The sequence below is a fragment of the Trachymyrmex cornetzi genome, unplaced genomic scaffold (genome assembly GCF_001594075.2).
Source record: "Trachymyrmex cornetzi isolate Tcor2-1 unplaced genomic scaffold, Tcor1.1 scaffold345, whole genome shotgun sequence".
NCBI lineage: Eukaryota > Metazoa > Arthropoda > Insecta > Hymenoptera > Formicidae > Trachymyrmex > Trachymyrmex cornetzi.
Window position 1 is genome coordinate 436738 of NW_017298164.1, and position 25995 is coordinate 462732.

A 25995-nucleotide genomic window follows, 5' to 3' on the forward strand; every position below is an offset into this window, starting at 1 on the left:
CCCACAGACACGATTAAAAATAACTCAAATGGGATATAAATTGACATTATGAATTTAACATTCCGCTTATTAACGCATACTCGATGCATGAATCCGTCTTAATCTGACAGAGCGATAAAATCCCGCGGAAATGGAGGACGCACGTGACTTAAGCGAAAGTAGAATTTCGTTCGCACCAAGATGTGTTCGTGATGATAGAGACCTAATCGAAATTCCACGCCAAGATACATCCGCGGAGAAAGTGCCGTGACCAATGCAAGGAGATAGGCAAGTACTGCTGCGTATCTTTGCCGTGTATTTCACGAAACGATAAGCCGCGTATACGGAACCAGAAAATTACAGGATTAATTCTGGCACGCGCATCTTTCGGGAAATCGCCGGCGATTCGCAATGTCTGCTACTGCGGCAATGCCGAGTATTACAGTAGGATATGACCGCGATTGTGGAAAGGCAGCATCAAATTATCAATGGTAATGGCAGGAACTGCGGTGTATCCGTGACACTTTACTTCTGTATAATTAATTGTTTCTCTTCCACTATTATTCTCGCTCTAAATCGGTCGCTTAAAATTCAAATAAGAAACTAAATTAAATAATAATAGTTGTGGCTCCAAAAATAGGGATCAAATAAAGAAGATAAAATTTCTTTCTGTATTAGACAATTATAACTTTTTACACACATATAAAAAATGCGTTAAATTCACATTATAATGTACTAAAAAAATTTACTAAATTTTAATAAATACTTATTTAAATAGTACTAACAAAATATTTACTCACAATAAATAAATATTTATTTAATAAAAAAAGATATTTAAATTAATAGTTTTTGTACCAAATAAATTTATGTTTACATTTAGTGAATATTTTAGTTAATACTATTAAAGTTTAGTAATTTTTTTTCAGTGTGGTATTAATATTAACACCACACAGTGAGAATTATATAAATACTGGACAATATTAAATCCAAGCTCGTATTTTTTAGAATGTACATTAAACAATTAACTAGATAATTTTTTTTACAGATGTAACATATTATATATGAAATATACTGTTATCTATGTGCTACATTTATTTGTTTATTTTATAACGTCATTAATTAAGAAATTATTTAGCTGCTTTTTTATTTATTTCAATGCAAGTACGTTCCGCAAATATTATGAAGATATATCCACAGTTTTTCTCGACAGTCAACAATAAATTCATTCAAGACGTAATTGAGACGTAATTAAAAAATTAATTTTATACATGAAGCGGGCAATGAGACAAACAAAGTAACAGCCTTTAAGAAAACGATGAGAGCTAAGATGAGATAAATGAACCCTATTTTGTCATGGATGGCCTAATGGCGTGTCACGTGGCTTTTCCACTCGCGCAACCTTAATCCCCCTTATTCATCGTTTCAATGTCGTACCTAAAGGCGTGTAAACTTGCGCCGCGATGCAATAAGTGTCGCGTTACCGGACGATGGAACGAATTATCGGGTCGCGCGGTCGGTTTCGAAATCCGCGTCGGCGACGATCAATTTGTAAGAGCCGATTGAATTTCACTTAAAGGAGAGAAACGGAGAACGCGGAAAATGCGGTGTGACGCGAATCGCACGCGATGGATGGTGCGTACCATGAAATTACACGATTGCCGCGAGTCGATTATAAATTTAATCACCGCGATTTATCCGGCCGCAAGATAAGTTAAATCGCTACATGTCCAGAAATTGCAGACAAACGAGAAGCGCACACTACAATTATACATTTCAACATTTATTACTTCCATGTAAATTAATATACCGTTACGACGTTAGAAATTAACAAGAAGAAACCTTCATCGACGATTGCTTAAGACTTCTGTTTTATTACTCTCTGTTATTACTTTTGCAAACTTTTCAATATCGTCGAACTAATGCAGTTACGTCCACAGCTAATCCAAGTTAATTCACGATAATTGTCAGTGCAGCGTTGCGTAATGATGTGTCACACATAATTATTAAATTCATCTCATAACGACACGAATATTACGTCGGCAATATTTTATGTTCCCATTGATGTCATCCTCACGAGAAGAGGATTGTCAGTCATAACGAGATAATCGAGGATCGTTCTATATATTTCTGGTTTCGGCAGGAGTTACTACAAAATGAGTTCATCCGCAAGCGTCCGTGAAATTGTCGTTATACACATAATACCCTTGATCGATCAACGGAATTTTAAACAATGTCGTCGACGCGTAGACCCCGCTCGCGTGAGCTTCATCGATTAAACCGGAAGCGCGTCACCGGGCATCGATTTCAAAACTCCGATATCGTATGACTCCAGCTCATTCGGCGCTTCTCTGCCACCATCTCTTTCTCTTCTCCTCTATCTCTCGCCAGCTGCGTCCATCTCTGTCCACATTACGTTTCCATCCCTGGCACTTCTCTCCTTTTTCGCGTGGTACAGAGCTGTCTCTCTTGCGGGCGAGAATGAACGGCCGCCATTTCGCGGCAATGTTGGTGGTGCCAGAGTTGAAATGAGAGCGAGACGCCGAGTGGCGCTCGAAAGAGGGATGGAGAGTTGACGGATGAAGAAGAGGGACGAAGAGTACGAGGAAAAGAGAAAGAGGGAAAGAGGAGACATCGACCAGGAGGGTCGGGGGATTTAAACGCCAAATTCAGGACCGAACCACACCACCCATTTCCCTCTCTCCCCCTTGAGCTCTCTCACTACCCTCTCGTCGAGTTTTACGTCATTCGATATATACACGCGAGTTTATGCCGGCGAGCCGGTAATTCCGGCATGGGGCAAGAGTTTCACGTGAGCCACCCTTTCCGGATCGAGGAGACGAATCGGAGGGGAAAACGAGAGATGGAAAGCAGAAAGCGATAAAGAGACAGAGAGAGGCGAAGGGAGGGGGATGATGGAGGCGAGAGGGCGTGAGATATCCGCCTTAGGAATTTCTGAAACGTCACTCGCGCGCGTAACTCTGCGGCCGTTTCGAAGGAAATTTAAGTTTCATGGGACCGAGGTGGTACCCGACTGCCAGCGAGCTGCTGTACGTAAACGGTCGTTCGTATGCGCGCCGAACGAGCAGACGGATGGTGTACCGGTGGTACATATACATATGAGTGAGGATGCGCCCCTAGACGAGAGAGAAAGAGAGAGAGAGAGAGAGAGAGAGAGAGAGAGAGAGAGAGAGAGAGAGAGAGACTGGTACACGTCAGGGTCCATGAAGAGACGAAGTTTGCGCGCCGTCGAGACACGAGTTATTAAAAATGAGTAGCCACAGTCAGACCGCGCAAAAATTGTGTGCGCATTATATTTAAATAACGTTACTCAGCTCGGAATCATGTAGAGACAAAACGTATTCTCGAGTCGGGCGGTTTTGTCCACGAGAGAGGGAGGATCGAGCAAATAGCCAGTCTGCGAAAACAAGGATTGGTGAGTATGCGAGAGGCAAAAGGGATGCGCTCTCGTTTGCATTTTGTGACGCACGGGTCCCTTTGCTGCTCCCGCGAACGAGGACATTACGATCTTTATTCTAAATGGCATCGCGATGTTGAAATTGCGTCTTGGAGTAAGTTATCATGGTTAATGTAAGTTAACGAAATTATTTCTCCTTCGCGCGCTGCTTCGATGAACAACGCGAGTTAGATTGATCGCCTAATTCCAGAGATGTGCAAATCGAAGTTTTTTGACGACAAATCGAATCAAACTGAATCAAATTAAGGATGTATTAAACGTACAATTTCTACAAAAAAAATTAAATTTGGAAGTATGTGTAATATTTACACTTTAAATAAACTATATACATATGAAAGTTGTGTAAATAAGATTATATTTTTGTTTAATAACACATTTTTGTAGTTTATTTATTTTATTTATTATTTTTATTATTAAAAATTAAAATTTTGAAAATGATTAAAAAATTTAATTTTTCTTCTTTTATATAAATACTTTAAATATTCAAAATAATTTATGCAAAGTTTCATTGCAATTCACTGATTAGTTACAAAGATATAAAACAAACAAATATTTTGTTTATTTACTGGACAATTAGTTCATGCATCGCAATGTAACTCTACGTAAATAATCTTGAATACATAATGTACTTATTACATTAAAAAATTAAGATTTTTATACTTTTATTTTATAATATATTTCCATATATATATTTTTATTAGAGCAGATTTAAAAAATTCTACTATTTATTAAAATAACTTACAATCCAGATAGTAAACCGTCATCAAATTTGTAGTATTATTGTTATAAATGATTTAGAATAATCTTTAATTTTTTCATCATTTTGAAAATATGTATAAAACATCCTTAAATAAAATCGAATCATTGAAACATTACTTTTAATCATCAACATAATTACTGTTAGGTTGAATTTTAATATATATTTAATAAAAAAGATTTAATAAAAAAGATTTCTATGTAAGAAAAAAAAATACAAAAAGAATGATTTTGCTGAAGTGTCTAAAAATTAAAAAATTTAGCTACAAATCTAAAAATAATTATGTCAGACTATCAAAATAATTACATAGAAATCTCAAGTAAATAAATACTGCAAAAAAAAATTTTAATATTTTAGCAACAAGTTTGCGCATCTTACATACATAATTATTTTAATGATTCAAACAAAATAATTTTTAAACCTGCATCTATAGATAAATGTTTAGATACTTAAGCAAAATCGTTTCTTTCATGTAGAGAAGCAAAGTGAAGATAAATGGTATATAAGGCAAAATGTGACAAGGGAAATATGTAAGTACCAATAACGCAACTCTCTAATAGTGGGAAATTATCTTACCTCGACAAATCGCTCGACGTTTAGAAAAATAAAGCAATCTACGCGAAATTGACATAGGATTGAGACACAAAGTGTCAGATGCCTGGTAATGACAGTCATTCTCACATCGATGATAAAAACCATAATACGATATCGGAAAAATTAAAACGTAACATAACGTAACGCAAATCCTTTCACCCGCAGACCGTCGTATCTCATTACATTCGCACGTTGAGGGACGCGGCTGAAATTAAAATACAATGAGCAAAACTGTTGTCGTTCGACAGCGGTAGCAAATTAGTTGCCACGTCGCAGTTATATACCGGTAGAAAGAACACGCGCTCGACAGCCGTGTAAACAAATGTTATGCAAAATTGTTTGTCAGCCGGAGTAACGCTGTGTTGGCAAAAGAGGACAAGGGGTGAACCCAGAGGGAGGAGCGGGGACATGGGCAATTCTCAACCACTGGTCCGCGCTGTATCCGTTGAATGATTGCACTCGCGTCTCGCAATACATCGGCGAGGGGAAAAAAGAGAGCCACTCCGTTAATAAAACTTTCAATTGCATTTTTCTCGCGAAACGCGATAATTTTCATACGGGCCGGTGCCCCCGTCACCTTCGCTCGCGGCCAACTCGTTGGTAATTACACGCGCTTACCGTTCACGACGCAAAAAAAAATACAAAAGAAAAAAGAAGATATGAAGGGGAGTGAGAGAGAGAGAGAGAGAGAGAGAGAGAGAGAGGGAGAGAGAGAGGAAAAAATGTCGCGCCGCGCTGAAAGGTCTGTCGCAAAAGCAAGCTTATAGCGTAACTTTTAATTACATTTATCTGCCGGAGATGACGCGTCCCCGCCTTTTTTATCCCGCGGTTACTCTCACCATCCGAGCTTGAGAGCACGTCAACACTCAATTACGGTGATACACGCGCATCTCCTCTTTTCCATCGCGGATCCTTTACACGTATGTAAACTTGACTTTGAAAATCGTTATTTTACGTAGAAATATCTCAGAGAAATCATATCGCATATCAAGTTACGGTTGAAGTTTTAGAGACACATTCTCGAAGTACGTAAAATCTTAATTTCCGGAATACTAGAATCTCCAACTTCAGAGAGATATTAACGTATTTCAGTCCTCGAATATAAATCACGAGAAGATTACATTTCTAGATAGATAAATAGTTTAGTCGAATAGTATACGAAAGTCATAAGTAAAAATTAGTAGATAAAAGCACCCAGAGAAAGGTTTCTTCGATTTAAAAAAATGTTTCTTTGTTATACGGTTAGAGAAAAAATTTCTTTGATTTCAACATTATTTTTTTTAATCAAATAAAATTTATTTTGATTTAAAGAAATTATGTTCAAATCCAAGAAATGACGTTCAAATTATGATTATGATTTGAACGTCAATTCTTGGATTTGAACATAATTTCTTTAAATCGAACAAATTTTATTTAATTTTAAAAAAGAATGTTCAAATCAAAGAAATGACGTCAACAAATAAAAAAAAAATTTTTTTTAAACCGTATATAGCAAAGAAACATTTCTTTAAATCGAAGAAACCTTTTCTCTGGGTGAGTAAATATGCGCGTTTAATTCTCTCTTTCTCTCTCCCTTCATTTTTATATATTCGAATTCCCGGATTCCTCGGGGCACTTAATCAAGTAGTATTCTCGAGTGGCTAATTGGCAGTCTCATTCATACACGCGTGCGTGATGAAGTAGCACGGATGAACGTGAAAGAGAGAAACAGGAGTGACAGCGGAGGGAAGGGAGGCCCTCTCATGCGCGTAGAACACGTCTGTTCGCGGTCTCATTACGTTTCGCGGTTGTCCATGCTGGCATAGCTACTGACAAAACATGGATGTTCAACATAATGCGCTCGCGAGCACGCGCGGGCACGCGCGAATACACGCCGCGGAAATTGGTCTGTCAATGTCGTCACCCTTTTGAACGTTGATAAAACGTCAACCGGCCCGCTGGGGTTAAACGACGTTTCGATTGCGCGATTCGAATTTTCTATTGGGCACCTTCGGCGACTTGGAAAGCTTTTGTCATCGGGGACCAATTCGCCTGCCAATTAATCTGATCCCAATGATACACGCGCTCTGGGAGCGCTTGTTACGTGTTGTCCCAGTTCATGTAAATATCCCGAATTCAGAGATCAAAGCGTTGAAAATTTATCGGAAGTTCTTCCAATGGCAAGCACTGTTAAATTCATAATGTCTAATTGTATCCAATTTAAATTACTTTCAATCATTCCTATAATAGCTATAGATCATCACTACTCAATATTGTTAACCCTACATTTCCGACACCTCGATATTGTATGTCAATTCTCATTGTTCTCTTTGATGATTTACAGATTGATGTTTTATACATCCTTTAAAGACAAATGCAAAAAATTCTTTTTAATCGTGAAACAATTAGTGCTAAATATAACAATGTAAACATTCATACATTTAAACATACAAGTAAATTTATATGGCGGAAGTCCTAGATAACGCATACAAGTAATTTAATTAAAACAAAGTTAAACAAAAATCAAGAAATATATTAATTTGGCTCAAATTTATATTCGATAAATGACAATTATCGATTATATCAACAATTTTCTTGTGTTCTTCCGTCTCGATATCTTATTGTGCACTTTAGTCTTTTTACTTAGAACTGCAGAAAATTAGTATACATATGACATATACAGGATGTCCCATAAGTTTTTGCCAACCGCTTTTGTATAGATAGAGAGGATTAAACTGAATCGAAAAGTCCTCTACCATTTTGCAATTTTTGCAATGATTAACGAGATATTAATTACTAAAAATTGCTGAATACTAATTTTCAATAATTTTTTACTCAAGTACTATCAGCTTTACATAAAAACAGCAAGAGACAAAAATTGTTTATTTTCTTCTCATAGAGTTCTAAGAATTTCTTCAGAATTTGTCGTCAATTTTTTTGTACTGCATTTTCTTATTGGCAATTATTTTTATCAACACGAGAAAATGTGGTACTAAAAAATTCTGAAAAAATTCTCGGAATTCTACGAGAAGAAAATGAACAATTTTTGTCACTTATTGTTTCTTCTGTTGATAGTACTTGAGTAAAAAATTATTGAAAATCAATATTCGGCGATTTTTAGTATTTAATATCTTATTAACTATTGCGAAAATTGTAAAATGGTACAGAACTTTTCGATTCATTGTCAGTTTAGTCCATTCTACCCTTATGCGGAGTTTTATCGTTACTTATTAAACACCCTGTATATCACGTAATGTAATTGCAAAATGTGAAAAGCCTCGCGCGTCAGATGTTTTTAATAAACATTTCGCTTTTTTAAATTAAACGAAATACGAATAATATTCGTATGTACGAAAAAATTTCAGAATTAATAGTAACGAAACGATCTCGGGGGAAATTAATAAATAGAACACAGCGCCTGCACGTCTGACGTTGTCGGCCGTTGAAATTTTGATTAAGCGACTTATGACGTGCTCGCTCGTTATGGAACATCGAAGGAACGGCACTTAATCCTAAGAAGCGTCATAAGCGGATTCAGCTCGTGTCAGAATGGAAAGAGAAAACGAAATTTCCGACTGCATCGAGTTCTTCGAAAGACCGGACGATACCGGACGTCGGGGATGAAGCGGAATACGTCTCGAGAGGGTAAACGTTAGGAGTTATACGTCGAAAAGAGAAACGTGCGTTTTAAATATATCTCTAAATAAATATAATTTCGCAAGACGAGAGTTTCTCTATTCAATTCCATTTGCGCAGCAAAATAGGTTCTCACGAAGATGCATCGTATATATATATGGTACTTCCTGATCGATCGCGTCTCTAAGGAAGGAAGCGTAAAAATTATCGTGGATGAGTACGTCTATACGACTTATCTTCGTTGTGCCGTCTCACAAGAGAATATTCTCAGTCTAATATAACGCATAATAATATAATGCGCCAATAGAGTTATAGCGGAGATAAAGAAATAGAAGCGACGTAATACTTGAAAGTTAAAATTACTACTTACGTATCGTTATTCACACGCAACTCTATTACTTGCCCGTTCAGTGGACCGATTCAATAGAACGATTTCTAAGGTGGTCTGACCGTGATGAAAAAATCGGATTTTTCTCTAAAGACGCGGCATAAAGTGCAATAACAAAAATCAGCGAGTAGCGACGACGGATGTTAAATCGCGTATAGAGTAGCGGCGATTAAAATTCCATTCGCGAGAAAATCGTGTGAAGCGCGGAAATTGTGTATGCAGTTATCGTGAAAAGGTCCCCGCATGTGTCATTAAGACCTTTTCACTCGCTCTAATTTTCTGCCATTCTACCGGGTTCACCGCACCGATGCAGACGCAAAACCGGAGATGGAGATGCGTTTCTGACCGGAATAAACACTTCGGGAATGGACTTTCTACCATCTTTGCACGTGCCTTTTTCGCTGGGATTTTGTGGGTCAGTATTACTTTGACCGCGATGCTACGTGTGTGTATGTGTGTGTCTCAAGACGCATGAAAGCGAGATTATTGGCAGATTTTATTCGACAAAATATGCAACTCGTAACAGTCCTTTCATCTTTCGATTTTCATACTTACTAAAAAATATGTGCGCAAAGAAACAACGTTAAAGACAGAGAAGAAGCAAAATTGAATTAATAAATTTAGTTTTCATCTTTTTGCATTAAATATGTATATATTGCAATAGAATGCATACAAATTTATCTAATAAGATTAATTGTTTAAATGTAGATAATTGCAACATTAACAGTTTTATTGCCGCAGGTTTCATTGGATAGTAAAAATATGCAATTTGTTCCTTCATCCTTAGAGTTTTATCTAAAAAAATATCTATATATAAAAAAACCATTAAAGACAGAGAAAAATCACACACAATTGCATTAATAATCTAATTTTCGTCGACTCATTTGCGTTAAATACACCATGTTGCAACAAAAGTGCATACAGATTTCTCTAAGATTAGTTGTTTAAAAATGCAAATAATCGCAACCTTCACGGGATTATTGTCAAGGATTTCATTTGACAAAATGTGCAACTTGTAATTATTCTTTCATTCTTAGATTTGCATCAAAAAAAAAATCTGTACATCAAGAATAAACATTAAAGACAAAAAAAGCAAAAAAAATTGCATTAATAATCTTTCGTCGACTTATTTGCATTAAATACACATATTGCAACAAAGTGAATACAGATTTCTCTAAGATTAGTTGTTTAAATGCAGTATAATCGCAATGAGAATGGGATAATCGCAGAGACACTGATGGCAATCATGCGGCTGCGGTTTTATCATAGAAAAAAGATTAGTTGTTTAAATGCAGAATAATTGCAATTTTAACGAAAACGGGATAATCGCGAGACGCTGGCCATCGTGCGATTGCGGTTTTTCAATAGAAATCAGCTAAATTCGACGTATCGGAGATTATAACGCGATCCGCTTCCAGGGAGACTCATGTAAATTTCAGGAAGATTTCCGAGCGAATATTTTGTACGATGGTACCGACGCGAGAAAATCCGGTCGTCGCCGGATAATTCGCTGATGGCTAATGGCCATCCAACCGGAGCGGTGCACGTGCAACGTGAATTTAATTCGGTATACCTGCATATTGCCATGGCGGGCGATAACACGTTCATATCGGCTGCTACTCTGAAGAGCGAGGTAGTCTCATACAAAATAAATTAATAAACAGCAGACTATTTCCCGTCGCGGAAATGATGGATTCAAATGCTCGTCGAACGTGATGCCAAGCAAAACGTATTAATTATATTCCGATAATTCATTTTGCGTTGAACGACGTAATCCCTAATATTACATAGCAATGGAAAACTAGCGTATTCCAGTGCATGAAAATAATGTCGAATCAAGTTTATACAAGTAATCTACACTGAGAGAAAAATATCTGGTATTTATTATGACTATACTTGAATAGTAAAATAATTATTATATGAGCTCCATTTTTATGGTTATTACTATGATAATCATTTTTTTTATATATACAATAGAATTATAAATATTATTATTATTATTCGCATTAATTAATTAATATAAAATTTAGTGCAGCGAATTAACATTAAAATATCAACTTTTCTGCATTGAAAAGAACCCAAAACAAGGTTCGAAACTATGTGTTCTTTTTATAGCTCTCAATATAAATGGCAATTATTTTACGCTTCAATAACGCAGTTATTGAAGCGTAAAATAAAGGCTCTAAAGGACATTTTATCGCTAAATAAAGGCTCTAAAGGACATTTTAATACTATTTTTTTATTTATTATCTCATAGCTTGATATTCTTAATTGTATTAACATTAGTAATAATTGTAAAAATAAAGCTCCTATAATCATAATTATTTTATCATGTGATTATAATCACAAACATTGTCTCTCAGTGTATTCTCAAAAATACTCTTCCGAATAATCAAATCTTTTAAAAATGAAATAAATTTTTTATCATAGTACATCCGCCCTTTGCGGCTTAATTAAAACACTAGGAATAATATTCAATCCGCAGAAACGTCAGCGATTATATCACATGTCCTAAAAATCTGACGGATGGAGGTAATTTTTTGAGGGAAAAATACGTAATAATAAATAACCAACTTAATATATATGCAATCTGTTTATATCTCCAATGCGGCATTCGCAGCGGGACGTACACAATATTTGTCATCAAACACGATACAAGTGAAGTAAACAGATAAATGAAAATGAGGAACAATTGCACGATCAAATGCATACTCGATATTAAATGATATTTAGTCGCCGAAACCGATTGAAATGCCATAGATTTCGTTATCATTCTCGAAACGATGCGTATACAAAGTGTCCCGGGAAGTCTCGCACCACTGGTGGAAATGTATTTCTCGTATATAATTCGCACTATCATTTTCCCTCTCTCACGGCTGCGCCTCTTTTAAATATTCCCAGGGCGGAACTCGAGTGGTATACACTATTTTGGTAAACCCTCGACTGTATATAACCCGACATTTCGCAAAATTTTTCCCGGTCGTGAAGCGCTCCGCGCCGCTGAAAATACTCGTGACAGTTTCGCGCGAGTTTTCTTTTTATTATGAAAAGATGGAAAGCGAGTCCCGCTGGAAAAATAAAGAGCAGTCCCACGCTCCCGCGTGAAAAAGGCGTACCGCGTGAGAATACCGATCGTTATCTCGCGCAGAAAATTCAGAAGTCACGCGAATTAGCATGAATTCAATTAAAGCCCTGCTCGTCCAGAGAGAAAATTCGATAAAAATGCAGGCAACGTCTTCGTCGTCGTTAGCCGAATTAGATCACATCCGACTCGCTATAGTCGATAGATATCATTTTTGAAAGCGCGATGTTTTAGTTTTGCGTGACCCACCTCAAAAGAATATATCGACAGCTGTAATATATAAGATGTTCAAGATGTGAACGTGGTCTGTCAAACTTCTCACTCGGAGTAGAAAGTGATGGACTCGGTAGTTGATTACGTGATGGACTTGTGCTAGCCTTGAAACCGAAATAATTGAAACTTGGAAGTCCGTGAAAGCAGTGCGAGATATGAATATATAATGAATGTAATTATTTTTTTTTAATATGAAATATTAGTTCGACAGTATCTCTCAGCGCGCGGGAGTCTGAATACTTTCTAAAATATAATCTTAATTACAACGAAAAGAAGATACTTCAAACATTATGAATGTATCAGATGTATAGTTTCTGCAAAGAGTGAATTAGAAATTTTTACTTTCTGTATAAGAATAAATGTTAAATTATATAAATATATATATATATAATTTAACATTTATTTTTATACAGAAAGTATAAATTTCTAATTCACTTTTTAATCTGTTTCATATATATATATATATATACACACACATATATAACAGATCAATTAGATCATTTATATATTTAAAGATATCTATACAATTTTATAGTTAAATAGAAATTTCCTCATTTCATCTTAATTATTTTTTAAAAATATGTCTATACTTCTTACTAAAATAATCTTTGATCTAGATTTTATATCGCTACCAAACTTTTTGTGTTATTTTCAAATATAATATAAAAAAATCTGTAATTCTTTCAGAATTTTTCCATTTTGTTAAAAATATGTGTAATGCATCCTTAATTAAATAATTACATCTTAAAAATATCATCCGGAATGACACGTTTAAAATGACACAGAGAAACTAAATATATAATACTTATTAATTTATTATAGTACGTTCTTAAAATATATTTAACATGGATAAATTTAGCAAATCTGTGAAGCGTTCGCGCGGGTGTAAAAAAGAAGGAACATGGAAAGTCAGATATGATTTGGATCGCATCCAAACGTAATCGGAACTGTCGTCAGTTCTGCCGTCCGAAAGTATCGTATGCAGGAAGTTTTAAGCGACCGTTTTGTCACGCTCGAGTTCATATCAGAGGGATGTTACGATGAACGAGAAACGTGAACGTTTTGCTGTATGGTGTTATAAATACGCGTTTGCGAGAAAATACACGGTATAACTGCCCGAGTATATTATCGCTAAGTTTACAGAGTCCTGGATTTCCATTTAAATCTATATATTCCATTACAATCTATAGTGATTCAATGTAAACCCTACTGCACAAAAACAAACCTGGTTAAGATATGAGAAAACTGAAGTGTTAGGCCAAAATTAGACTATGCATTGAAGATTGAGATTACAGATGAAAGATTGAAATTTCATCAATGAGGACAAAGAAATTTTAGTTCCTTTTGTTCTGATTGGTCAAACTTCAATCTTTCAATCTTCAATCTCATTCTTCAATGCGTAGTCTGATTCTGGTCTTACAGCGTTCTGAGATAACAATTAAAGTAAGGCAGACTTGTTTTGATGCCTCAGGCGATTGCCTGTCTAGCCTGTATCGTAATTCAATCTTGAACTTGAAGCGGCTATGTCCACATACATTGAACTGGAGTCACGTATCGATGTATTAATTAAACAATAAAGTAATTAAATAGTTGAGTAAACTGAAAGCTCATATATGTCATATGTATTCTTGATTCAAAATATGTTTTCCTCACACACACGCACGCACACACATATACGAGGGTCGTCTGAAAAATTTTGAGCCTCAACATGAAAATGGCATTATTCATTTAAAAACCATTTTGCTACTACAATCGTACATGTTTTAAAAGATACCTGTGAAAATTGTATCCATTTTGGACACTCAGTTGTTGTTTGACAGTCATTTATGTCAGTTGATGTCAGTGTTTTTGTAAAAATGGAAAAAATCGAATATCGGCAGTCGCCATGACAAAAATTTACGAATTAAGGTTCAAATTGATTGACCATCCCCCGTATTCACGAGATTTGATTCTCAACGATTTTTTCTGCTTTCTAGGCTCAAAGTTTAGCTTGGAAGACAGAGATTTTCATCAAAACACTGACATCAACTAGCATAAATGACTGTTAAACAACTGAGCGTCCAAAATGGCTACAATTTTCACAGGTATCTTTCAAAACATGTACGATTGTAGTACCAAAATGGTTTTGACGAATAATGCCATTTTCATGTTGAGGAACAAAATTTTTCAAACGATCCTCGTAATTTACACTGTTAAAAATAAAATGTTAATTTTAACATTTTTGCATGTCTCAGAAAGTCCATTATACGTCTTTAAGTTAAAAGTAACATTTTATTTTTACAATGTATATACACGTGGGTAGTTTGATAAGTCAGTAATTTTATTTTAATTCTTCTTTTTACCAAAATTCGACTTATTTTTCAGTCTCCTTTTAAAAAGTCACTTACTTATCAAACTGTTCACGTGTATAATACATTTACATTTATATTACAAAAAATGTAATGTAGAAAAAGATATAAAATGTTACAGTGCGATGATCCAAACGGTTAGAAGAGATGAAAGGAAAAGTAATTTTCCTAGCGGTATTAAGAACTGTACAATAAAGCACACTGTGATGCGCGCGATGAATTGATTATGAATGTATTTTATACCTAACGAGAGTGCTTGATTAACGCACAAAGGGAAAAAAATAAAGTTTCGCGCTTGTGCTGGCGCTCAATTCATTATTGTCTTTCTGCGACGAGAGAACACTCACGACACGGGCCAAATTGTACGGTACGTTAAACGAAAGAGGGAGGGGGACCTCGACAACGTAGTGTCTTTTGTGAAACGTCGGAGAAAGTCGATAAAATGTTTTCCTCGCGCGAATCGCGAAGACGGTGGAAACGGCGAAGCGGCGGAGCACAACGGAGGTTAAAATTTGATGCAACCTCGCCTAGGGTTATACGTGAGAAGCCGTACCGCTTGAAACAAAAGCAATGTGACGTAAGCAATTGCGAGCGCGTGCCGTTTCGACCTCGCCTTCCCCGCGGAGATACATTGTACCGTGATAATGAAAGCGAATTGTAACGAGCGTGCAACAGTTGTACAAAGATAGTCGAAACGCGCAAGAGTAACGAGAGTCTATCCTTAAAGCATTGTGTCGTTGGAAACTCGGTTATTTTTTCTAAATAAAGAACCGCAGTAATTATATGGAAAATTAAGTTCTGGTGAAATGTAGCTTATAATGTGGTGAACAAAAGACGTCAGACTCAAGAATGGCTAGTTTTTGAACTATGGTGTATCAAAGGTGCAAAGTGTGCTATGAAATAAAATATAAAATAGTTTGTGAGCTATGACATTTTTTGTTATAATTTATAACAACATAAAGAATTTATATTTTTTTGATAAAATGGAAATTTTCACATATAATGTAGCTTAAGCTTTTTCTCATTTCATCGAGATTTCAATTTTCCGTATAATTAGGGCGGAGTTCTTTTGTGCAACTTTTCCATGATTATTGCATAAATAAAATAATCAGATCACCAGAGAGAATAAGAAAGACTACAATTTTGTTTCTGTGAAATATGTAGGTACATTTCGAGACTGACGTTATAAATTCAATACTTCCCTAAAGAATGCTTGATAACAAATTTTGCAATGCATAAACTAGTATTTAAATGTCTACGTTTGCATGTTTGACTTATTTTCGAACTAACAACATCGACTATAACTCATGACCTATATTAACTCTTAGTACACACCTTAGTTTTTGGCACCCTTACTACACACGATGGATCTTTCGTATCCTGGATTAATTTTCATCACTTTTACAGAAATATAAAAATTATTAAGCAATGTTTGCGTATATTTTGACATCTTTAGAAAGTATTTGTAAAATTATTATATATTTGTAATAAATTGTTGTATACAAATCAAAGAAAAGAAATGTGCAGTACACGAATGACCCAAAGGCGTGTATTAAGGGTTAAACGCAATTACACTGAAAAAAATTTACTAAATCTTAATACATATTTTTTGAATAGTACTAAATAAACATTTACTTACAGCAAATAAATATTTACTCAATAAAAAAAATTACAGTTAAATCAAATTATGGTATCAAATAAATATAAGTTTATATAGAATTTAATAAATAAGATAAAAATTTCCTAGTATAACCGGACATTTACACAAAACTTTATTTGTTTATATTATTATTAATCTCAAATGCTTTTTAAAATAATCTTTAAATACAACTGAATTAGAATATTGCAATAAAAAAAGCATTTGAGATTACTAATAATAAATCTTGTGTAAGTGTCCGGACATAGGTATGTCCGATCACTGGGACAATTACCTCGTTTTACTCTGAATTATTCAAAGAAATATTTATTAAAACTTAATATTTTTTTCAATGCAATAATAATACTGTACTAAAATACATTAGCGAGAACACGTACGTTTTAAATAAAGAAGCTGAGCGCTCTCTCAAACAAAAATACGTATATCCCGTTTCCAGAAGTGTTGCTCTAAAAGAGTAATGAAGAGCTTTCCTTCGTTTTTTTCTTCGCAACGTAAGCTTCAAATTTCATCGCGCGAAATGTACGTGATAATGGGTTAAGTAGCAGCGTGTAAACCGAGACTTTCATAATGCAAGATCTTGTGCGCGTTGCATCGTGGCATTCAGCGTTCGTGTCCTTTTACGAAGGCGACCAGGTCACCCCCGACAACTGGTAAACTGGCAAGTTCCAAGTGTCGTCGGGAGACCGTGGCTCGTTGCATTCTTCGTCCTTCTCCAGCCGCCCACGCCTGGCATTTCGAAACGGAAGAGACAAAGAGCTCGAAGTCGAGGAACAATGAGACCTGATATCGCTCGGTTCAACTACGTACCTCTCTTCTCCCTCACATTTTCGCGTTGACGACGACAACGTTGACGACGACAACGTTGACGACGACAACGATGCTCCCGCTACGTCGACATCACCCGTGTTATTGTGCTCACGTCGGGACGGCTTACCTAATGGCGTACAATTATCGTCACTGAAAAACTCACCCTGCCAGACGGTCTCCTTTTTCCGTGGGTTTATGGAATCAACGTTTTAGCGCTCGTGACCGCCCGGGATGTAATTAATCCTCGACACGTTAGCCGCTGAAGATGAGGATGGACGTTTATGCGTAAATTCGCGTATTTTCTTATAATGCCGTGACGGATAGAATCTCGCGTTTATCTACGCGACGTAAAAACACGACGCAATGCAGATCCGTGGACCGTTTCTGTATGTTTCTTGTTTTAGATTCGTATATTTTCTTACGTTTCATCGTAGATGTACGACGACAATACTTTCACAACATGGCGAAAACTACCAAAATTCTAATTACTTTCTAAATCCTTTCAAGTGCAATCTCACTGTAAAGAGTGGAAACTGCCAGTCTTGAAAAAGAGTGACTCAAGTTTTAATCTTTAAGAGTGAGACTTTATTCTTTAGAGTGACAATTCACTCTAAAGCAGGTTGTTCCATCTTCGAATAAACTATGTAGTAATTTATCTACTGGACAAACAAAAGAATAAAAGAGTAAGGGCATAATAGAGTAAGAGAATAAGACAGTGAGCTGAAGTTTACCGGTGCTTGATTGTTTTTCAAAGAATTTTTGAGGCAGTATATAAATTAAAATTGAAAATTCGCTTGGGTCTTCAAAATCCAATTCAAACCACGAAGGATTAATTGTTCCGAAGCGTGTACTCATTACGCACAAACAAAACGATTTCTGCGCACGGAAATGCCTACAGTAGGCTGCACCATAACTGACTCTTGGGAAGGGAACCGAACTCTGTGGGTCGCGGACAAACGATCGCGATTTTTGTGCTTTCGTTACGAATGGAAATTTTTGTTTAATTTTACCAGGAATGGACGCACCTGAAAAAATAGTGGTCGATAACAGCCACATCAGAGCAGCCGCGGCAGTAATTGTCAACCGCGGAACTGTGGTCGCGGAATTGTTGTCCGATTCCTCCGATGGGAACGTTTTGCCCGCTTTTCGCCATCGCTTTTCCCCATTTTCCGACTAATTTTTGCGCTGCCATCCTCCCGATTACATCACGCCGCGCCAGCAGGAAGTCATCACCGAGCGCCACTGTATTATGATGCATTCACAGAACGGCCATTTACGATGCAACATCTTCCGCATCAGTTTTAATAATCTGGCGCGAAAGAATGGAGCTCTTTTCTACGCAGAAAGTTTAATTGTTGCATTCAGAGTACAGACTCTCTCGCTTCTTTTTTTTTTCACTTTTAAATCGCTTTTTATACGCTTGTTCCCAACTCTCGTGGTTTTTCTGATACGGTGTTGCTAATATTTAAACGTTTGAAGACTCGAAAGCGTAAGAATAATCTTCGCCATCTATCTTTAAACCTAAAGATCTGGAGATCATCGGATTGTTGAATTTACTGTTCGCTTAGCACCTGAATCGTGAATTGGGAAAATCCTCGCGGGATGCTCCGCTTCTCTCGATAATCGTGTAAATAATAATTATAATCGGCCTAATGGAAGGCTTGTGAACCGCCTAAAAAGTTCCCTCGGAAAGTAATCAGCTTAATCAGACACAGACAATTACGCGTAATTATAGCGGGCGCTATGCAATTTCTCCTTTCGATCTACTCACAACGCTCTTTTACGAGGTAACGCGCTTAATGCTCACAAGAGTTAAAGCGGGCGATAAAACCCAAGTTGACGGCGTAGGAACGAGGCTCATTGTCAGACTAGAATATAAGAGACTGCCTCGCGGCGCTTGTGCGTCGGACGTTATCTTAATATTTCGCGCGAAAGGCAATGAAACTTAAACGGTCGTAGACTCGACTGCGTTACGCGTCCTTTACGAGAGATAGCAACGGGAACTTCGTTCCTTTATAAGCACACCACTTATACGTGCTACTTTTCCCCGATGAAATATACGCGAACGACATTAAATTCTGCGAGTTCCGCATAATTACTATTTACTCAAGTTCAAACTTTGCTCAGTTGACAGCTGATTGATCCATTTTATGTTAATCTTGGTCAAATACGAGATTAAAATGTAGGAACATAAGTTTCTAATAAAATTTATAGTGGTAAGTTAAAGCAATTACATCGCAAATTCAAGAATGTAAAAAGTAACTTCATTATATGTGCATGTTATTTAATTTTTCGTGTAAAAATGAGGCTATACACTTTTAAATGTGTAAATTCATAATTATTGTGTTATTTTTACACGGAAAACTAATCACACATATACATATTAAAGTCACTTTTTAGACACTGGGATTTGCAGTGTAAGATGAGTTTAAAACTCATTTCCTTTTTTACAATGCAGATGAAATCCAAATTAACTACAATACACTTTCAGGTATTATTATAATAATTGTAATATCAATTCTTTTTGTTAAAATAAATATATATGGCGAAAAATATACAGGGCGAATTATAAGTATGAATTAATAAACCAAATGAGCTCTCTAGATAATAAAACAATCATCAATAAGAAATTTCCGGGCGATTGAGAGCAATAATAGCGCAGAAGTTGATTTGATCTTCACAATAGTATATTTAAATTCTTACATACAAAATCGATAATAATTAATAAGTATGTTTTAAAATTCCTGAACGTAAATGTGTTCCTGAATAAAAAAGAAGAACAAATGTCATGAAAATTAAGTCGCAAATGCTTCGTTGCAAAATAATGAATACAAATATAGTACACTGAGAGAAAAATGTTTGGTATTTGTAACTATAATTACATATCACTATAATTATGATTATTACTGGTATAATAATAACAGTAACTATGTATATAGTTCTAGCAACAAATGTATATAGTTGGCAACCTAAGATAACTATAATTATAGTTGTTATAACCATAAAATATAGTTGAAATTATCATAAAAATGATTCAAGTGACTATAATTTTATAGTTATATTTTGGGACAACCATAAAAAATAATAACTATAAAATTATAGTCACTTGAATCATTTTTATGGTAATTTCAACTATTTTATGGTTATAACAACTATAATTATATATAGTCATTTTAGGTTGCCAACTGTATACATTTGTTGCTAGAACTATATACATAGTTACTATTATTATTATAGCAGTATTAATCATAATTATAGTGATATGTAATTATAGTTACAAATACCAAACATTTTTCTCTCAGTGTATTTATTAATGATATTATTATAATATTATTATTGTTAAATACAATATTAAATAATAACTTTATTAGAAGTTTCAGATATTTTTTGCTTACAAGAGATGCTCAAACTGTCTTCCATCATTTTCCACACATCCTTAAGCCAATGTAGTAGATGTACAAGTGGCACATTATTTCAATAATAAAACATTCGCGACCTAAAGTTGATAAGAATATTTGTTCTTTCTTTTTATTCAGAAATACGCTTAAATACGTTTTAAAATTTTAAAACATACTTCTGATTGACCTTGTATATGGAAGCAAAAAACGGTGTTTGTCTCTGATCTCACACACCACTTTCCCCAAAAGACGTCAATTAATCGCGATCATTTTCGAGACTTCGAAGCGTATCGGCCAGTCCCCGACACTCTCGCTCATCTGAGGATCGGTTGGCCGTGAGCGTGTAACGCAGGGCCGCTATCTTTCTTCCCACCACGGCGAAAGGCGAGCGCAGCAACGGCAAGCAAAAGCAAAAGTCAACGTACGTATACACTCGGTTCCGCTCCGTGGCGAGGATACTACCGACAGTGTGCCATCGAAAGGAGTCAGTTTCCGCGTGGTCTCCGGCGCGTCGGTCACGCCAGGTGTTCGTTTCTCTACCTGGCCGTTCTACGTGTCTCTACTCACGACGAGCAGGCACGTAACACGGAGAGATGCGCTCGACGCTCTGCAATATTCATCGCGCCCAAGTCGCGCTACTCTCACTGGGTGAGTACGAGATGGATGCCGAACTCGCGGTACGATCCTCGACGGATTAGTTGTAGGAAGTTTACGCACGGGCCAATCGCTGAATTTACGCCCCGGTGGGCGCACCAAACTCCCGAAGACGCCGAGGATGCAAGACGCAAGGCGAAAATCTAGTCATTGACGCGCAAACTTGGTCGATGTCTTGAGAAGAAAAGATATGATGTAGCTACAATGGTGTGATTAGTAGAATATTTGATACTCGAGGCGGAAATGTTATAAATATAGCAACGCTATTCGAAACATCGGCGTGACGCTTGGATGTTAAAAAATAATTAATCGATGCTAAGAGTAATTAGCACGATATAAATATTAATCGAATAAAGTAAAAAATTTTAAATCGTCAGATTATAATTAATACAAGTAAAATGCCTATGTGAGTCTCTGGTGCGGATTTTGATTCGTAAATTATAAATTCATAACATGACAGATACAATTTGTAACCAATTAGAATATACTTACCAAACGAACTTAAAGTAAACGCAAACTTTTCGCACTGAAAAGACTCAAATCCGTGATTGAAACGTCTGCGTTCATTTTAACATCGTAAATATATCTCAACTGATTGCGAATTGTATCTATCGCAATATGAATTCATTATTTACGCACTAATATCCACAGTCGTACAGGCATTTTACTTGTATTAGATTTATTCTTGGAGCCACTAAATATTACTATTTTATTTTATTTCAATAAAAATATAACATCGTTGGTTTTCTATCAGATTATATGCGGATTAATTTTAATCTACATTGATAGAAAACCAACGATGTTATATTTTTATTGAAATAAAATTTAACCGAGATTAAAATTGAACCGAGATTAGAGTTGAACCGAGAGATTAAAATAAATCTATATTACTAAAAACGAGCATGTGTGATTAAAAATATAATTGATAAATAATAAAATCGATAATAATAATTACTATTTATGAGTTATACTTTTATAATATTTTATAAATATTTCCGTCGCGTAGAAAAATTATTTTGAATGTCGAAATTGAAGGATCTTACAATTAGTCAAATTTCATCTTTCAATGTTGCAACTGACATGTTCGGGAAGATCGTCGAGATGTATCCTCAATGCGAAATGCATGATCGCTCGGTGTAAAGTGCATATTCAACGTAAACACGCGCTCCCTGACACGTGCCGAGGTCCTCAGGGAATCTGTCGAGAATCGAGGGCAACTGGTTAGCACCAACCACCGTCTATACAGCCGTTTCTACAGAGCTCGGAGTGCCGTAAACCCGGCTGGAATCGTATCTCCGGCTGACGTCAGGCGTCGTCCCGGCCGTCGGCGACGCCGACGCCGACGCCGACGTTGACGATGGCGACGGCAGTGTCGGAACACCACGGGGAAATCAAGCGTCCTCCACTTTTATTTGCATAAAATGATAGGACTGACCACGTCACGTTCGAAACGTCGGCTTCGCTGATTTTCCCTGCGAATTTCATTATTCCCTGGCACATCCGTCGCTCCTCCCGCCCGGAGACCGTATGGCGGTACTTCGATTCCGCATTCGGAAACAACAGCCGACAGTCATTAAGCTGGATATGCAAATGTGATGGAGCACGCGCCAAGAAATTCCCGAGGCAAATCTTTCCTCTTGTCGCATGTTCGCGAGATTGAGTCGAAGCGCGCGAGAAGCTGAATGCTTAGAATAGGAAAGAGAATGCAATCGCGAGTGAACGAAAAGGATTGTAATCTAGGATGGCAAAGTCTAGTTGTCTAGCGAAGACAAATATATTTGTCTTTGTTCCCGTGCACGTAAATCTAAAAGTCGCGTGAAATATAAAGTAAATTCGCGGAAAGAAAAGGACAAAGAACTCGAGAGTTTCAAAAACTCAATTACTTTCAAAGACTTTTGCGAATAACTTCTCGTATTCTGTACACACGAAGGTACGTTTCTATGTCAAGGCAGGTGGCTCACGGCCGCGCTTTTCGCTCACCGTTTACGCAATTGCGCTAATTTCACGTGAACCCCGCCCGTTCCCTTTCTATTTTTTTTTTTTTCACACCGAACGCAACGTCTCGCGAAATCCATGATGGTTGGATAACGGCCGCACCGCGCCGCGAAATGGGATTATATCGAATTCGTGGTAAAGCTCGACAGTGCAAACTAATTCGTCGGCTGGATATTTTTAATTCGCGGGCGGGAGTACGCGTGGAAAAAAAAATCATTTTTGCCAGCGATTGTAACCAGCGAGTGTAACCGTACGTGCGCCTGTACAAATATCATCGGACCGATGGCTCGGAATCCCGACTGCCAGCTATCATCCGGCTGCTATCCCAACCCAGTGGCACTTAATCCCAACAAATATAGACGGAATTCCGCAGCATTGTTGCGCATACGACGAGCAGATTTGAATATTACCGTTGCGCACGCATCACGCTAATCGCTCTCTGTCGTTTGGCTATACTGCGATTAATTATCGGCTGAGCGCGTAATCCAGCTCGCGCGTGAGTGAAACTTGGGACGAAATCAATTTTCGTCGAATCCAAATCCTAAAAGCGTTATCCGATGATCGTCACTGCGTCGTATTCCCGTTTGATGATCGGATCATCGCGTGCAAATCCCACGAAGCATTAACGCTACGCAAACGTCGAAGAGTGGAAGTTGGATCTTATATAATGGATAAATTTAAAGCTTAATTAACATAAAATTTATATTGCAATCATTGTGCTTAAATTTGTGCCTATAATAAGATCAGTCAAAATTAGCTCGTTTGAAAAAGCGATACGAATAAACGCATGCGAAAAATAAACGTGCGGGAAAGCAGTTTTGCTGAAGTATTTAAAAAGGACCTCGCATATTTCTTATAAAAGAAACCGGTTTCTGTTAAATTGGCTAAATTTTTGATATATGGTTGTTTTTATGATGCTGATCAAAAGTCTGACTTCAAAAAAGGTCAACTTTTACGGTTGCGGAACCGTAAATTGCTCAAAATTGTATATTTTACAGAAATCGTGTTTTTCTTATACAAGATCATTAATTTTCTTTCGTACCTTTTTAGATTCTTCCTGCAACCTTGCAACTTTCTTAACAATGCAAAACTTAAAAGAGCCTAGTTTAAAATTAATAGCTTTTATGGTTTCTACTATTAATATCCAGGTTATTAATTAAAAACTGTAAAAATGAAGGCTTTCCTTTTCATGTTCATTTAGACTTTTAATCAGCGTCATAAAAGCAATCACATATTAAAAATTTAGTTGGTTTGACAGAATTCGATTTCTTCATAAGAAATGTGTCTTTTAGCTAAACACAGATCTAAAAATAATTTTGTTATGATATTAAAATACTTATGTAAAAGACATTCAAATTGGCTGTTAAAATGTCAACAATTTTTGCAGCATCGTTATGTTTAAGATTCTTACGTAATTATTTTGATAATTCAATAAAATTATTTCCGAATCTACATCTAGTTAAATTTATAGACGCTTCAGCAAAATTGTTCTTTCCGAATGTACGAATGTATCTTGAAATAACTACAAATTAAGTGAAGGAGGTACGAAGCCGTTAACTCTGACAGTTAATTTTGGAACCTCGCCAAAGTCGTAGATATAAATTCGCAAATGGATGAAAATCAAGGAGCTGAAATATTTATGCGGAAGTCTAGACGGGAGATTACGCAAACAGTAGATTAGCGGATCATTCGACGCGTCCTTGAGTCTTCGAGATGTAGGATTTAGGTGTCACTTAACGATTTAAAATCCTGTAATATGGGTTAATGCGAATAGCAAAATCTCTTTGAATCCCGCTGCGTTGCACGTTACCTTTCAACTAGAGATAGACGTATCCTTTTGCGGGAATCAAACGTTGTCGGAGTGGCGGTGGATCACCGATGAATTTTTCAACGTGCTTAAACCAGAAATCCCCTGCTCGTCGAGCACATCAGAGTCGCTCGTAATGTGGTAGTAGCGCGGTTATCGATGCACTCGGGCGTATCCCATTAAAATCGATCGATACCGATAGTATTGTAAATACGATACGTGAGCCAAAGATTCTTACAATTCCTCGTATGGAAAATGCTGACAAAGGTCTTTAGAAAACTCCGCGTGCGTCCTTTCTAGTCTTTGCGCGTTTCTTTCCGATTTTCCTGTAGAAAAGACCAGCCCTCGTATATGTATACGCACATACATCCCGACACAAACGTCTCTCCCAATCGTGAAACTCTACGACGGTGTTTCATCGTGTTACGTGCTGGCTTCGGTCGTTTTTCTTCTTACAACGGAATCGGTTTCGCCGACGAGGCGACCGTAAAATTTAACGACGTTAATTCGGGGCCCGCCGGAATCCGCACCGTCGCGAAACAACCGAGTGTGTGAAGGGGGAAGTGAAATGGAACCTGCTAATTCGTTGAAGTTTAATTTTAGAATGTAATTGGATATCCTAAATGAAATACTATTCATAAATATAGTTTTAGTAAAAGGAAAAAAATATACTGTAAAAAATTAAATGTTAATTTTAACTTAAAAACGTTTAGGACTTTCTGAGACATGCGAAAATGTTAAAATTAACATTTTTGTGTTAATTTTAACAGTTTTACATGTCTTTAAGTTAAAATTAACATTTTAATTTTTACTGTGTATTCTCTAGTCGAGATTGAGATTTGCAGGTTACGAGGAACATTATGATCTCATTGCAAAAAGTAAATTTAGATAAGCAAAAAATCAAACCTAAGCTTAAGCAATCCTTCTAAAGCCCGGTTTTTTATTTTCTGATTAACTTTAACCAGATGGTTAGATTTAACCTAATGATAATGCAAAAATGGTATTTTCTAGCTAAGGTTCATCAACTAAGCTGATGATTTTATAGTTTTTAAAGTTATCGCCACGAAACTATCAATTTAGTGACTAATCGTAACTAGGAAAATACAATTTTTATATCATCATCAGGTTAAGTGAAGTTAAACTCAAATTAAGTAATCAGAAAATGA

The 25995-nt window shown here is 36.4% G+C and overlaps 2 protein-coding genes across 2 annotated transcripts in view; one reads left to right on the top strand and one right to left on the bottom strand.

The window, feature by feature from the left end:
• qin (tudor domain-containing protein qin) overlaps positions 1–25995 on the bottom strand; it is a 215126-nt gene that overhangs the window by 141418 nt on the left and 47713 nt on the right. The window lies entirely within an intron of this gene.
• The window catches only part of LOC108763197 (uncharacterized), a 49685-nt gene continuing 44568 nt past the window's right edge, over positions 20879–25995 (top strand). Inside the window, exon 1 of the mRNA XM_018510621.1 lies at positions 20879–21021. Within this exon, the coding sequence (XP_018366123.1) occupies positions 20967–21021 (55 nt within the window). The 5' untranslated portion in view covers positions 20879–20966. The remainder of the gene's footprint in view (positions 21022–25995) is intronic.